The 15,834-nt window shown below is 34.2% G+C and overlaps 1 protein-coding gene across 1 annotated transcript; it reads right to left on the reverse strand.

Moving 5' to 3' along the window:
* Positions 1–6,646: 6,646 nt before the first annotated feature.
* Positions 6,647–14,337, reverse strand: LOC104119970 (ABC transporter G family member 1-like). The gene is made up of 9 exons (XM_018778961.3): positions 14,023–14,337; positions 10,824–10,903; positions 9,613–10,077; positions 9,082–9,165; positions 8,863–8,988; positions 8,337–8,531; positions 8,105–8,191; positions 7,614–7,872; positions 6,647–7,196 (listed from the first exon to the last, which is right to left on the reverse strand). Exons 1-9 carry the CDS (start codon positions 14,276–14,278, stop codon positions 6,826–6,828), a joined length of 1,923 nt encoding a protein of 640 aa, XP_018634477.1. The 5' UTR covers positions 14,279–14,337; the 3' UTR covers positions 6,647–6,825.
* Between the last annotated feature and the right edge of the window lie 1,497 nt (positions 14,338–15,834).

Genomic DNA, 15,834 nt, shown 5'->3' on the forward strand with positions numbered 1-15,834 from the left:
TCTAAGATGTACTAGCTTAAATATGACCATAAAACTTCCTATCCAATATATTTGATCATGGGATGATATTTCTTTTTTGACATGTTTGAACCTTTAACCCCCCATAGGTTTACTATAATAGGAACAACGAGGTTCGAGATTGGGCTGGAATTATTCAAGAATCCATCACGTGCCAGGAAGGGTATTTCAAGAAGTTATATTCTAAGAGATATGAGGGTTACTACCAATAGCGCTGGCATGGTTAATTATTGTGATGACATTATTGATTCGACAAACGAGGCATAGAGTTGCCTAGTAGGCATTGATAACGTAGGGACCATGTTCATGATTCTGAGATTTAAAAGAAATGAGTCATGAAAAGGACAACAACAATTGTTTTATTTCATATGTGCCTTGTTCGGCAATAGTAGGCCTCAAAGAGAGATAGTCATGTATGTGACACTAGTCACCTCTTGGAATGTAGAAAAAATCAGTTTAACTCGAAATGAGAATATTCTAACACTTTGAATGTGATATGGGTTTCAAGATAAATGAAGTTGCATTACCCTCTTAATAGTATTTGACACAAGAAATCTAAGCCACACACCCACGAGGTTAAAAAAGAAGTTGAACACTTGTGAGGTTATTATCATTCTCACAGCTTAACCTTTCCTGATAGTTGATCCTATATGAGAGGACTAGAGATATGAAAAACTTGTCTTTCAAATCAATATGCTTATCATAAGTTGTTTAACTTTCAACCACACACAAGTGAAATCATGTACCTAGGACATCTTAATGTTTGGATGAAATCATGTATTGGTTAGAGAGAATGAACACTTTGTTGTGAGCTAGACATGCTTTTGCCATAACAACTCTCAAGCTGCAATACTAGGCCACTTCATAGGCAACTACAATACTAGTAAAAATGTGAGTTACTCACTGAGGCATGACCTAGGTGGACATGAAAGTCATACTGAGATGGGCGAACAAAAAGATCTTCTTGCGACAAATTCATGAAAACCTCAAATTCCCAAGAAACTTTATATAGATAAGTGACCCCTTTCAATTGATAGGTACACATATGATAGGTGTTAAGATATGCTCTCATGTTACTGGACAGTGAAAAGGATTCATGATACTATTCATAAAGGAGTAAAGTGATTGTTCAAACCATAGGAGTCACATACACCGGAGAGAAAAACAGTGGCTCGAGAAGGATCTCAACACTAGGTTGCTTTACATTAGATTTGATACCGCATAGTAAATATTATGGTGGTGCGTGCATAGGCACAAGTGAGCAGATGTTATTCATTCGATTCAAAAGGTTCTGTAAGAAATTCATCGGATATAGTCCCTTGTTGAGAATTTTGGGAAGCAAATGGGATGTATTAATCCTAGAGTTATAACTCAATTCAAGGACATAATAATAGAGCTCAATTCCACAAAAGGTTATAAATAAGAGAATTTGTGATGGAATGGATTCACGAATAACGCGTCTCGTTCAAAGAGTAGGTACATGTATTGTTTTGTGATTCAACATCTTGTTAAGACCATGTTTATGAGAGCTCTTCAATATGGGTACACATAAACAACAAGTAAAACTTATGCGGTGTTCATAACGATATAGCAAGGAGTGACTTACTTCATGACTTTAGATTAACAGGGCAGTACCTTAATTGATGCCCCTCGACTCCACATCCAAAATATACATTAGTACCATAGTGACATACCCCCGAATGACATCTCATACACTTCACACAATGAGGATGAGGTTCGCTAAACTGATTCGTCCCATTTACCCGATATTTACCCTTTTTGCATACATCATAAGCATTCCCCTTAGTCTTCCTCCAAGCCTTCATGAGGGGAGTAACAATCTCTGTAACAACTCGTTGTATGGACGTTTGGAATTGCCCAAATCTACCACCCTAACACGCTTATGAGCGTACTCACAACATGACGTAATTTATTTTTTCGCCCGCATATCGAGCAGACCGTAATAGGTGTATCCAACCTAAGGGCATTTGTTCTTCTTGTGCCCCCTCTTTCCAACACCATAACATATTTCCAGAATTATCTAACATAAACCCGAGTGGCTCTTCTTTCATATCAAACATTTCGGCTTATTGATGCCAATAATCCTCTTTCATTTCTTAGGTTCTCTCACCACATAAATTGGTGGCGGGGTGACATTAATAAAAATAAGGGCACTTCTCCTAGCAACTGGTTCTTTCATTCACTCCTCGCTACCTCGAACTTGCGGGTTACTCATATGGAAAATGAGACATGACGAGGAAATTAGTTTCCTATCTTGAGCTCTATCGCACGATCTGGAGTATCAAAGAAGTATGAAATTCCTAAATGTCCAAGTAGCCTCCTCATTATAGATGTGGTCGATAACACACCGATAAGAAGGACTCTACTAGACACGGCTCCGAGACATCCTAGGACACTTTAAAACCTGGCTCTGATACCAAGTTTGTCACGCCCCAAACTCGGGGAGCGCGACCGACGCTCAACCGAGAGAACCCGGCCGAGCAAGCCTGTTAGATTTTCTTCTACCCAAACTCATCCATGAATAAAGAAGATATGTACTCCATTAATCAAATACTGAAAATTTTTTATGAACAACTTCCTTTTCATTCCCATTAGCAGCTTCATTCATAATTTCAAAAATATTACGAGTTTATATAATTAATGAAAAACATGACTTCCAAATACCAACATTTCTAGTTCAATTCTCAACATCAATCCCAACCCACAACCTGTCTACGGAGCCTCTAAGTACAATAGAAGAGTAATATGAAAATGCCGGCAACAAGGCCCCGTCTATACCTCAAAACACAGTACATGAGAAACAAAAGATACATGACCCCAAAATAAAGTGGGGCTCACCAAATCAGCTGAAAAGAGTGTACTGCTATCACTGATCAATGTCGTCTGCTGTAGAACCACGTGCATCCATTAAAGATGCAGCGCCCCCGACAAAAAGGACGTTAGTACTGTCGAACAACACTAGTATGTATAGCTAAAAGTCCTCTTTCAAAATAAAATGCCCATATAAGAAAAGGCAACACATAAAAATATCAAGTCACAATCAACAATATCCAAATGTCCAGTTAAAATATAATAATTTTCAAAATACGAACTTCATATACAATTTTAGTTGGGAGATCATTAGCACCGATTTACCACCGTATTTGTTAGCATGGAGTCCGATCATGCCCGATCGGCTAGGACATCTCCCCATGAACAATGTGGTTTGACATGTGATGCGAAAGAAAGTTGTTACCAAGAGTAGTACCACCATATGCTTAATATGGTGTCTGATCTCCACCCGATCAGCTAGGCCGCCTTCCCACTTATGCCATGTTGGTTGACTTTTCCAATCCACAATTATTACCAGTTTCATCCCAATTAAGGGGAATAATATCATAATTTCTCCAATATTTTAATTTCATCCCAAATAAGGGGAATAATCACAATCCACCTCTACACCGGCACGTGTAGTTTTAGGTGTGGGCCTTATGACCCACTCTTCCTTGGTTTTGCTAATGATGCTCCAAAAATATTTTAATTTAATTTGCACACAGAGGTAACATAAATACAATTGTCCTCACCTTAACATCTTTCACATTGTATAAATTCTCATTAGTATTTCAAGTCATTCACAATGACAATATTTCCTTGGATCATTTGGCTATTCACAAGATTCTTTATTCCTGGCACGATGGCCATATTTCATATTTCATACTTTCACCTCTTTCAATTTCAAAGATCACTATCAAATATTAACATATAAAATATTCCGAAAATTATAACTTTAAGTTCATTAGAAATAAATAGTTTAAGCACCATAGATTTCTTTCCGAAAAATGGAGTAAAATAATTGGCAATTGATGCGCAAGTTCAAATTATCAACAAGTAACACACCATTTATTCTTGAAATATTTTTCCCAAAAAGGGCAATATACAATTTCCACTCACGAATATGTAAGAACGCAAAACATATTGAAAATGCTCACAAGCATAGTATTTGTTAAAACGGCCACATATGGCATGACTTGAGTACAAATGCTTTTAGACAATTCTATTTTCGAAGTCATTTTAAAACAATTGAGTCGAGGATCATTCCATAATCTTTATCACATATTCTCATTTCATTGGCACCACTAGCCATAACTATAACTTAAATTCTTGGCATATTGGCCACATTCATATCCCCAATTCACTTATTTCACTTCCAACCATCTTTATAGATTATCAACAATAAGACATTTTCAATCAAGACTTTAGGTACACATATGAGCAACTAATAGTCTTAAGAATATTGAGATTTTCTCACACAATTTGGCATCATAACCTTTATTTGGAACACGACTCAAAGACATAGTATTTTAATACGCAAACCATACTTTGAACATCTATCTTTCGACATAAGGCTTATTCGGAATAAACAAGTTTATAGGGAATAACCCGAAATATAAAAGTTAGGAATCTTGAGCCAATCATACTTGATCTTACGGAAATATTATGGATATCTATTCTAAGAGAGAAAGTTTAGCCAACATACCTTGCTTTGAGCTTTCCTTAAATTATTACAACGTTCCGAAAATTATAGCAATCCCTATCTATTTTGAGACATAACAAAATTGAACCATTATTAGAAAGATATTCATGGTCTCAGCTCATTTGAGCATTTTATCAAACACTAGGTGTGCAAATTTAACTACAAAGTTCTTCTACAAGATTTCCTTCACTCCACAACCCAATCTTTACTTATTTGAGCTCAATAATCTTTCCATAAACCTTATTAGTACAAGCATGTATAAATAATACTCTTACACCCAAGAATCATACTCCCAATCACCCTTCTTTTACCCCAAACTCGAAATTGAAGACTAGGGGTTTGAATCTTACCTCTTAGATGAAGATCTTATGAGATTTGTTTTTGGATTTCAAAGCTTGGGCAAGATCTTGATAAACAAAACACTTCATCTACTTTCTTTCTCTAGAACACTCTCACTTCTCTCTAAAAAAAAAACCTCAGATAATTGCCCCAAAATAAACTCCAAAGCCTATTTATAAAAATGGGGTCGGGTTATGAAAATAAAAAAAATTTGCGCTCCGAAAGCAGGTCTGTGGTCGCATAATGGACTGCAGAATGGGTATGCGGGTCGCAAAATGGTCGCAAAAATCGGTGCCCAGAACTGGGCTGTTCTGGTCCATTCTGCGACCAGTTTGCGGTCGCAGAAGCAGTTTCGCGATCACATAATTATTCTGCGATCGCAGAATCACATTTTTCCAACCTTTGGTAAATCGGTCATAAATTCTTGTAGGAGTGTCCAAATGACGAACTATTTGAAGCGTTGGAAACTAGACACATAGACCTTTCTTTTGACAGGTAATACACCATATAAATCTTCATATCAAGAGAGGTATGCTCGTTTGAAATTAGGTATTGTGTGAACTCACTTGAAACTTTAACCCATCATAAAATTTCAACTTGCCTTAGCCTTGGGGCTCTTCTTAGACCATAAACCATTCTTAATGCACTTCATACATATATTAGCATGATAAATTGATATCATTCTTATAATAGCCCTTATCTACACACAAAATAATATAATTAGCGCACATCAACTTTCTTAATAGCGCTTAAGTACTTTGAAATTTTTTGGGGTGTTACAAATTTCAAGTATCTTAGGTCAGTAATCCAAGATAACATGGAGATTAATTAGGATGTCACAAACTGTACTAGAGCAGGATGTATGAAATCTTGCTTCTGGTATCTTGTGTGATAAGAAGGTATCACCGCGACTTAAAAGGTATGTTTTATATAGTGATGGTTAGACCGACTATGTTATATGGGGCAGAGTGTTGGGCGGTTAATAACTCTCATGTCTAGAAGATGAAGTGACGGAGATGAGGATGCTTAAATGGATTTATTGGGCATACTAGGAGAGACAGAGTTAGGAATGAAGATATTTGGGACGAGACGAGGGTGGCCCCTATGGAGGATAAGATGCGAGAAATGAGGCTGAGATGGTTCGGAATTGTGAAGAAAAGATTCCCAAATGCACCAGTAAGGAGGTGTGAGATGTCAAATATGGTGGATCTTAAGAGGGGTAGAGAAATACGTAAAAAGTATTGGGGAGAGATGACTAGGCAGGATATGGTGCATCTTCAGCTTACTGAGGATATGACTCTTGATAGGAAGTTGTGGAGGTCGAGGATTAGGGTAGAAGGCTACAGGTAGATTAGCGTACTTCCCTTTTATTATTGCTATTGTCCCTTCTATTCCGGTAGCTTTAGTATTGCTCTTGCTTTTTCTTGGATTTCTATTATTACCTGTTGTTGCTTCTGTTTTGATTTTGGTACTATCTCATTGTTGCTTTTGCTTCTTTTCCGTGACTTTTAATTTTATATTTTATTTCCTTACTGTTGTGAATGTGCTTGCGTGAGCCGAGAGTCTATCGAAAATAGTCTCTCTACCTGCACAAGGTAGAAGCAATGTCTGCATACACATTATTCTCCTCAGATCACACAGATGAGAATACACTAGGTTTATTGTTGCCGGAAGAAGCAATTAAGTAACGGAACAAAAATGCATTAAAAGCGAACACATGCATTAATGAATTTAACTAAACTAACATGACATAAGTTAAAGATCAAACAAAGTAATTAAACCATTTCATATTTGGATTTACATGGAGTACTACTCCTATACTAATCAACATACAAGTAAGCATAAAATGAATTATTCAAACTCTCAAAAGCAATAATTAACTTTGTCAGCCACTGCATATCCATTGACTATATCTATTTTATGTGCCACAATATTTAATGCTTACAAGAATGTGCTTTAAAACCTCTTACCATAGGCTTAAACTTCTCCTTTGCCTTTATAATGCTAAGAAAAATCAGCCTATATAGAATCACCATTCCAAAAACAATAGCAATATCTCCCCACTTAGAGTAATTCAACTCTACTTGAAAAATATCTCTCAAGATTTCATCTCGAGTAACAATCACAGCCAATCCTCCATTAGTAAAATATGTAAAAGTTTCATACTCGTTCTTGTAAAAACCTTGAATTGCGTATTTGTGAAAGGCTAAATAGTACACTGGGTATTTCCAAATTGGCATTGGAAGATCCTTTGGCAAGCGAAAAAAGCCTCCATTTAGCATCATTACTCCTTGAATTCCAGCTCCTATAATTAGATGTGACAAAATCAACTCATTTTTAGTAATTCGCCTAACTAGTTCAAGTTTAAACGGATTGATTATGAGATGTTTATTGACTTAATTTAATGGGTTGAACCAGAAACCATCAAACTATTGAGTCAAATTAATGTAACCTAACATATCAAGATGCAACCCTAACCAAGCAAATAACAAGCAAAATTAAATTTGAAAATTAAGAATTATGTAAAGTTGATAGAACTTAAGCTATTCACTTAAGAAAAATATACTAACTTTCACATTTTATTTTCAAAAAGTACAATGACATTAGAAGGTCCATGAGCTCATCTTAACTCAACCCTTTTAACTCAAACATTTAAACCGGTTGAGTCATGATTCATTTATTGATTTGACCCAAAATTCGTACATTTGCCACATGTACATACCTGTGATGATTCCCATGAGGAAGTCGGGAACAATGCTTGCAACGATCATCATTAGGCTCTCGACTAGCATCATACAAGCGAATAGCATTAGGAAAAAATAAGCGAAACGATCGATCCCTTTTTGAACATCAGCAAGGTAATAAGCCACAGCTCCAGGTACTAAGGAGATCAATAACAAGAATGGAGTTGAAGATAATGTGTTTCCTATGACAAATGCAGCCACACCATAGTGCCCATTTAGCCTTTCTCGCGTGAAGAGCTGAGAAATGATCAAATCAAAATTAACTTAAGTAGTTGTTCATCCCGTCGCTTAAACTAAAGTAGCCGGCAAATATATAATATATGTATAGTCTATGTATAACATGTATATAGCTGTGTAGAATCTATGAATAATGACTAGAAAAAGTAAACAATAAATCTGTCCTATTATTTATGCAAAGATCCCAAACAACTATAAGAAATCGAGGAGGAGGATAAAAAAGGAAGATTACTTTCATTTCCTCCACAAAGGAAGGGAATCCACCAATTGCCATGAATGTCAAGAAACCAACCACAAATACAAGCATTGAGCTTCTAGCCTGCAAAGGGAAGAAAAAAACATCTAACTCTTGGGGGGGAAAAGGTGATTCTTTAGCTCATTTGTTTACATAATGACTTTAATTTTTACAAAATTGACCTGATATAACTAGTTAAAATATACTGATAGCATAAATAAATATTTACCTGAATGGAGCCATAATCAGATCCAATTTCATGGAATACAGTGCCAATGCACAAGCACAATGCAAGATAAATGAGAAATCGAAGCCAGTAATAGCCTAAATCACGATACATATTGACGAATGATCTTTGTGTTAGAACACGACACTGAGTGTTGAATCCTGCTTGACTCCCCTTCTTCTCAAGCAAATGTCCATTCTACTACATACATATGAAACCAACTTAAATAATAATCGAGTTAAACTTCTATATACCGACAACATAGAGAAGCAAGTAATAGCCTTTGATGAAATAATACAAGAAAGGGCTATACGAATAATTGTGTTAATAATGTAAAAGTGTACATGTCGAGTTTCATAAAAGATGACTACATAATACGTATCATCTATAAAAAGTGAGATTAATAACTTAAAAGTAATTAATTACTGATAGTGTAAAACTATTTATAATGACAATGCATATAAGTTAAATCCGAAATAATTTGAGTTAAAAATTAAATTATAAAGAAGAATATAGAGGACATTTTTACCTTTTGACATATGCTGAATACCCTTTGGCGGACATTGAGGCAAGCTTCTGATGATTCATATGACATGGCAAGAGTGTCAATTGCTTTTCCTGAGCTTATCTTTTTGCCAAATCCTTCTTCAATGTCCTAAAAATAATAAACAATTAATTGTTTCAATGATCAAAATATAAATTTGTTATAAAACTGCATAATTTAATAATTAAATGTGTTATAACTTACATCAAAATCCTTGTTAATAGTTCTAAGATAGTGATCAGAAGGGTTCCTCAAATATGGACAAGGAAAGCCATTGATAGCAAAAAACTGGAGCAAACATAAGACATAATATATTCATTAGTATCCTTGAATATTGTCTAATTCATTAGAGTATAATTTGAAATATATTGTCATTTGGTACGACAAAAGTCATCTTTCATATGAAAAAGATTTTTTTATATTTGATTGGCAATTGAAAAATATGCACACAGTGAAACCTTTAATTTGAGTATTAAAGATCAATGTAACGTGTAAGTGCTAATTGAGGAAGTACGTAATAAGATATTAAAAAGCTAAGATAGTTGTAAGAAAAATATCTTCTGCCAACAAGTGACGGAAGTTATTTTCCCACCTTTTATAGTAATAGACATCAGAAAATGACTATTTGAAGAAATTAATATATTTTTCTAATAACTTCTGTCGTACCTCGAATATTTTCGACACTAATATTTTAAAAGATATCTTCTGACACTAATATTTTCTAACTTTACGTACCTCATTTGCTGCAGAACTAGAACCAAAATAAATGGTTTTACCATAAGATAGAAGACATAAATTATCAAATAACTCGAAAACTTCACTACTAGGTTGATGAATTGATGCCACAACAGTCCTCATATCTTGTTGTGCAATTTTAATAATTCGATTCATCACATGATAAGATGCTGCACTGTCCAAACCACTCGTAGGTTCGTCAAGAAACAAAAGTTTTGGTCTTGTTAAAATCTCAATACAAATGCTAACTCTTCTTTTTTGTCCACCACTTAAACCTTTTAAACTCCAACCACCTATTCTTGTATTCATTGCTTCTTGTAATCCCATTTCTTTTATTGTTGCTTCTGCTCTTTCTTTCTTTTCAGATAATGGCATTGATTCTGGAAGTTGTAGCTGAGCTGAATAGTATACTGTTTCTTTTACTGTCAATGTTGTCATTAGTGTGTCATCTTGAGTTACATAGGCCTGTGAAAACAAAGAAGTAAATGTTATTTACCCGAGGTTCGGTGCACAAAGCATCTCATGTTCACGTACAGCCTGGGGAAGGACCGCACCTAAGAGGGTGATTTAGGCCGTCTACCCTGACACAAGCATCAGTGGCGTCGGAGGTAGGATTCCGCAAAGGGAGTTCAAAAAAAAAAGTTAAACTCTTACGCAAGCATCAGTAGTGGCGGAGGCAAGATTTTCATTAAGGGAATTCAAAAAAGAAAAAGGTAAAAAATTAAAAGAGAGCGTGGCTAGTGAAAATTGAACCAACGATATAACAAAGATTTTGGACCCCTTTGACCATTGAGTTATGCTTTTGGGTTGTGTTAAGAAATTCAAAATATATTATATAGAGATACAACCCGGATTTTGCCTTATATGCACAGTGTAATGTTTTGGCGAATGGGGTTCGGGTGAACCCCTTCCGCCCCCTAAATACACCCCCGAGCATCGGTGGTTGATTCAACGGCTCGAACCGTTGACCTATATAGGTCACACAGAGACAACTTTACTGTTGTTCCAAATTATTTACTAAGGGTTTAAAAGAAATTATATAATCAAGTTAACTATAAGGTACTTCGAAGTAAATAATTATGATAACTATGAATTGGTAACTTGATAAAAATGTCGAAATTTATATAAGGGGGTTTAACCTGCATATTAATAGAGGTTTAAATTTTGAGATAAAATGCTTTTGAGTGATAATTTATATGCAAATTTCGTACCGAGGTTCCAAAAGCTAGTGCTTGCTTGCGGCCATTGACGAGTATATCTCCACTCTGTCTTGTGTTGGAGGCTAATCTTCCTGCAAATTTCCAAAATGATATTAACCCTTTCGTGAAAATAGTTGTAATTGAATGTCTGTAAAATATTGGCGTAACTGGTAAAGTTGTTGTCATTTAACCAGGAGGTCACGGGTTCAAGCCGTGAAAACAGTCTCTTGCAGAAATGTAGGGTAAGGCTGCATACAATAGACCCTTGTGGCCGGCCCTTCCCCGAACTTCACGCATATCGGAAGCTTAATGAACCGGACTGACCTTTTAATTGTAATTGAATGTTTATATGACTTCGTGTTCTCTATCCCTTATTGTTTGTTAGCCGACACATCTAATGAAGTTGGTCGAACGAAAGCAACTTCTTCTTTAGTTACTTTCCTTCTTTTTTAATATTCTTCTTTCTTCTTTTTCTTCTTCTGTGTTTAACTTATAGTCTATTTATCCTATAGATTATAAGAACGAGATTAAATATAAGCTGGATAGTACAAACGTCTGATTTCGCAATAGGACTCTTAATAAATGTTGACAATATATTATAGTCTTAATTAACTTATTGGTCAATTAAAAAGAAGAAGCATAAAGAGGCATTAAGCTTCATTATTAAACAATCCCACCCCCGTCTTATTTATTCTACATGACTATAACTGTGGGTTTTTTTTGGTGGGAGGGGGGGGGGGTAGCTAACCTACTTTTATAAGATAAGTTGACTTGCATAGTTTAAGTATAATTTCAGAAAAATGATACATCACCAAGCCATTCTTAATAATAGTTTTCACCTTATGTATACTAGAAATTGATGTCATACTAGTGCACCTAAAACAGTAGAAATGACATCAGGTAGCGGCTATTTAAGAATTAGTCAGTGCGTCCCGAATTTTAGTTTTTCAGTTCAAAATTTCAGGACAAAAATATTCTGAATAGTCCTGAAGTTAAAGATTTTTAGTTTAAAAATTCAGGATAAAATAAATACTAGCTAATCTCTAAATTGCATCCCTGAAAATAACTATCTGTCCACTTGCCCCCCTAAAACCACTTAGGGTTGTAATGACATAATAGGATCATTTCACCCTTAATTAGAGATCTCAGATTAGAACCCTAAAAATATAAAAAATATTTTTATTAAAAAGTGTTTTCTCTTTCAACTGGCGCTTAACGCTGCGCAAATCCAAATTAATTTATGTTCCTATGCGAATGCATGACATCACGTGGGAAACTAAATAAAAGTACACATAAATATATTTTTATTCTTAAAGTGAGACCTTGGTCACCAACCATAGAATCGTTTTGTTGGGTCAGCTCAACAAATATTATTTCGAGGAAAGGACTTTCTAAAACAAGGTTTCTACGTTCCACCACAAATTATTCCATTTGACATCCCTTTGAGCCACGCAAAAAAAAAAAAAAGGCTTTCTAAAACAAGGTTTGCAAGAAAAATGTGTCTGAATATTAAAGAATTAATTAAAGAAAAAATCCCTCCACTGTCGTGTCACCCATGATTCATTATATTGAGCATAAAATGAATGTAAGATCAAAAACTGCATTTTCCTAACGTTAGCTACCACTAATAAAAAACTAGTTCATGCCTTTGAGGTGGCAAACCGGCGGGTCGGGTGGGATATGGGCGGGTCAAAATGAATAATACAAAATAGGATAAATTATTCGACCCGACCCATATTTAATATAGATATTGGGGTAACAAGCGGATAATATGAATATCCATATTATCCTTGACTTCTTGAATATATGATCACTTTTGAGAGAATTCCTAGTCTTTCAAACTTGAAAAACCCCAATTTGAGGCTTTACAAATGTAAAAGTTAAACTCAATAGTTATCTATTGATTATACATTAGTTATCCAGTTTCTAAGTGGATAATATAGTATCCATATATGACCCGTTTTTAAAAAATTCATTATCCAACCCATTTTTTAATGGATAATATGTGTAGGTCACTATTTTTTTAACTATTTTGCCACCACTATTCATGCCACACAATATAGATTAGAAGGAATAATAATTTACATTTTCTTAAATATACACTAAAGAAGACATAAGCTTATCGAAGAGTTTCTAACTACAAAACTTAAATTAGGGAGAGAAATAATTCAGATTTTACATCCGTGCGGTTGTTTTAATTATGTAACTTGAAACCCCAAGGGAAAAAAAATGCTATTGGCCCCATTGATATTAACAAAAAAGTGATTAATGAGAGAAATTAGCTTGGTGATATTAACGCTAAAAGCCTTTTACATCTTATCTGCTCAATGTTTATAGGAAAACTGACATTGTATAGCCGCCGTAAAAATAATAGCCGAAAAAATGTATAAAATTTGTATATTTTTTGTATATATATACATTCTATATGTTATATACAAAACTTAAACAAGTTTTATACACTTTTTCGGCTACGATGTAAATAGTTTCTGGCGTGGGCTAAAAGTGATAATACCCTTTTATAGGAATTTAATATTATGTCCTTTAATTTGGAAGCATTAAAACTAGCTTTATCAATTTTCCTATATAATTTAAGGCTACAAATTCATATTTGCAGTGTATTATCTACACAATCAGATTAAGGTGATCTACAACAATAAGTAATTATCTATTATATTTTTGATTTGATATCCATCAAATACACTAAATAATCTACTATGATTGGATAATATACACTAATAACGTAAAAGAATCTTAAACGGTCAGTACACATATAAGTTAAATCCTATCAATATTCGATTCTTGTTTCACTTTCTCTATTATTAATAGCATAAATGACAATCCAGCAGAAATATCTCCAATATTTTCTCTCAAAAGTTCTTATGCATGCATATTGAAAGTAGCTAGTGGGGATTCAACTACACTAGGTCAACGGCGGAGTCAAAATTTTCATTAAGCGGATCAAAATATCAATAAGTAAATCCACGAAAAAGTCAAAGAAATACAGTATAATTTTCTCACGAACACTACACTCCTTAAATGGATGTGGCTTCGCCGCTCACTAGGCCAGATATAGATCACATTTGTAAGGAACAAAATTTCCGAGAAATGAAGAACCTCTTGATATGGAGCATTTTACCTCCTAAATTAGTGGACATACTCAACATGAATTTAGATTAATCGAATCAGTAAGTTTCAGATACCGAATTCGTACCTGCTAAAGCATCAAGAAGAGTAGATTTGCCACAACCAGAAGGACCCATAATAGCCAAAACTTCACCAGGTTGAGCATAACCAGTTATCCCTTCAAGTATTGGCCTTCTTCCTACTTTCTTATCTGGCACTGTCACCCATAAGTCTTTCCATGTTAAATATAAGCCCTGATTATCTTCTAATTTAGAAGAAATCTTTGTTTCCATTAATGGATCACTTTCTTTCTTTTTTAGAGGAACTTCAATTGGAGAATCCATGGTATAATATTTTCTTCTTTTTGGTGGGAAGATAATGTTGTTTGTATTATAAGTATGTGTAGTAATGTGCAGTATATATAATATTCTGTGATCCTTTTGTGTGGAGGTTGAGAGGTAGGGAAGAAAAATTAAGAAGGGGAATAGTAGTTAGAGAAGGGAGGAACTTATCGTTTGGTTATCGAGACAAACAACAACAAACCCAGTGTAATTTCATAGGTGGAGTTTGAGGAGGATAGTGTCTACACAGCCTTACCCCTACCTTGTACAGGTAAAGAGACTGTTTGCGATAGACCCAAGCTCAGTCCAAACATAATGGCATTCAAGGGCGAAGCCAGAGACCAAGTTGAGGGTTTGGTTGAACCGAGTAACTTTGGTCCAAACTTTATATTTGTCTTAAAAAATTCTTTTAGTATGTATAAATTATTAGTTTAGAACTCAGTAACCTAAAAAGACTTGAATACTGAACGCATAAACTTCAAATCTTGGCTCCGCCTCTGGTCGCAACATTAATATTTGGTTACTAGGAGTAGGATAATCCCAGAATAGCTAGAATTTGGAATTGTATTTATTTCATGTTTAATTAATTATAAGTATTAGCTAATATCAGTACAAAGTTTAGCAATCCAGAAATTTTTGTTATTTCTAAGATATTTGATGATATACTTAAAAATGAGAAAATTCTTAGGTGTTTATACACATGTTAGTATTTTACGTGTACATGTTTTGGGCCTGAATCATTGTTAATCACTCTCTGCAAGTTGTATACGTATACGTATCCTTTTCATAAGTAGTTTGAATTTCACATACTGCATGCTGGTAAATAAGTAGTTTTTTCACACTATTAATGATTTTATACAATTTTGAAATTTAATAATGAGATACAAAACCTACATAAATTGGAAAACACTCGTAACATTCTGTTGAAGTAAAAATAAATTGCTACAACCTTTTGGTTGTTTAATTGCAAAAAAAATTAATGAAAACGATGACAAGAACATCAACATCAATAATAGACGAGTAAGTTCCTCTATATTATTATTATTATTATTATTATTATTATTATTATTATTAATGTCAATAAACAATAACTATACTTGTTGGCTAGGAAGTTAACTATTCGGGTTAAGTATATACATATAATATTAGGATTATTATTGTTTGAATTTTGACTGCACGTAAAGGTGGTTAACCTAAAAATAACTACCTTAGGATTTTTTTATTATTATTTTTTTTTTGGCAATATCCACCTTAGGATAACTTATGCCTTCTTGTCGACTTAAAAATTAAGATAACTAATTTTGGTTAGCGAAGAGTGACGATACTCACTACAAAGTCTAAACATTTACACGTATAGCCAATCAGGTTCACGGTATATTTTCCTAGCTTATATATATATATATATATATATATATAGATTATACATTGCTTATATATGGTTATACATATATTATACATGAATTAAGTATATATTATGCGTCCTGACTATTTTCAATTTACACTGTTGGATGAGCGGCTATTTAAGTTAAGGAAATTTTACCTCCTATATCAAAGGTATA

The sequence above is a fragment of the Nicotiana tomentosiformis genome, chromosome 5 (genome assembly GCF_000390325.3).
Source record: "Nicotiana tomentosiformis chromosome 5, ASM39032v3, whole genome shotgun sequence".
NCBI lineage: Eukaryota > Viridiplantae > Streptophyta > Magnoliopsida > Solanales > Solanaceae > Nicotiana > Nicotiana tomentosiformis.

What these genes read in the sequence shown, in the direction of transcription:
- LOC104119970 (XM_018778961.3), bottom strand. Translation starts at nt 14,278, where the DNA reads ATGGATTCTCCAATTGAAGTTCCTCTAAAAAAGAAAGAAAGTGATCCA. An exon ending in TCTTCTTGATGCTTTAGCAG is followed by an intron (nt 10,904 to 14,022) that starts GTACGAATTCGG and finishes GGAAATTTGCAG; the next exon opens with GAAGATTAGCCTCCAACACA. An exon ending in CTAGTTCTGCAGCAAATGAG is followed by an intron (nt 9,166 to 9,612) that starts GTACGTAAAGTT and finishes TGTTTGCTCCAG; the next exon opens with TTTTTTGCTATCAATGGCTT.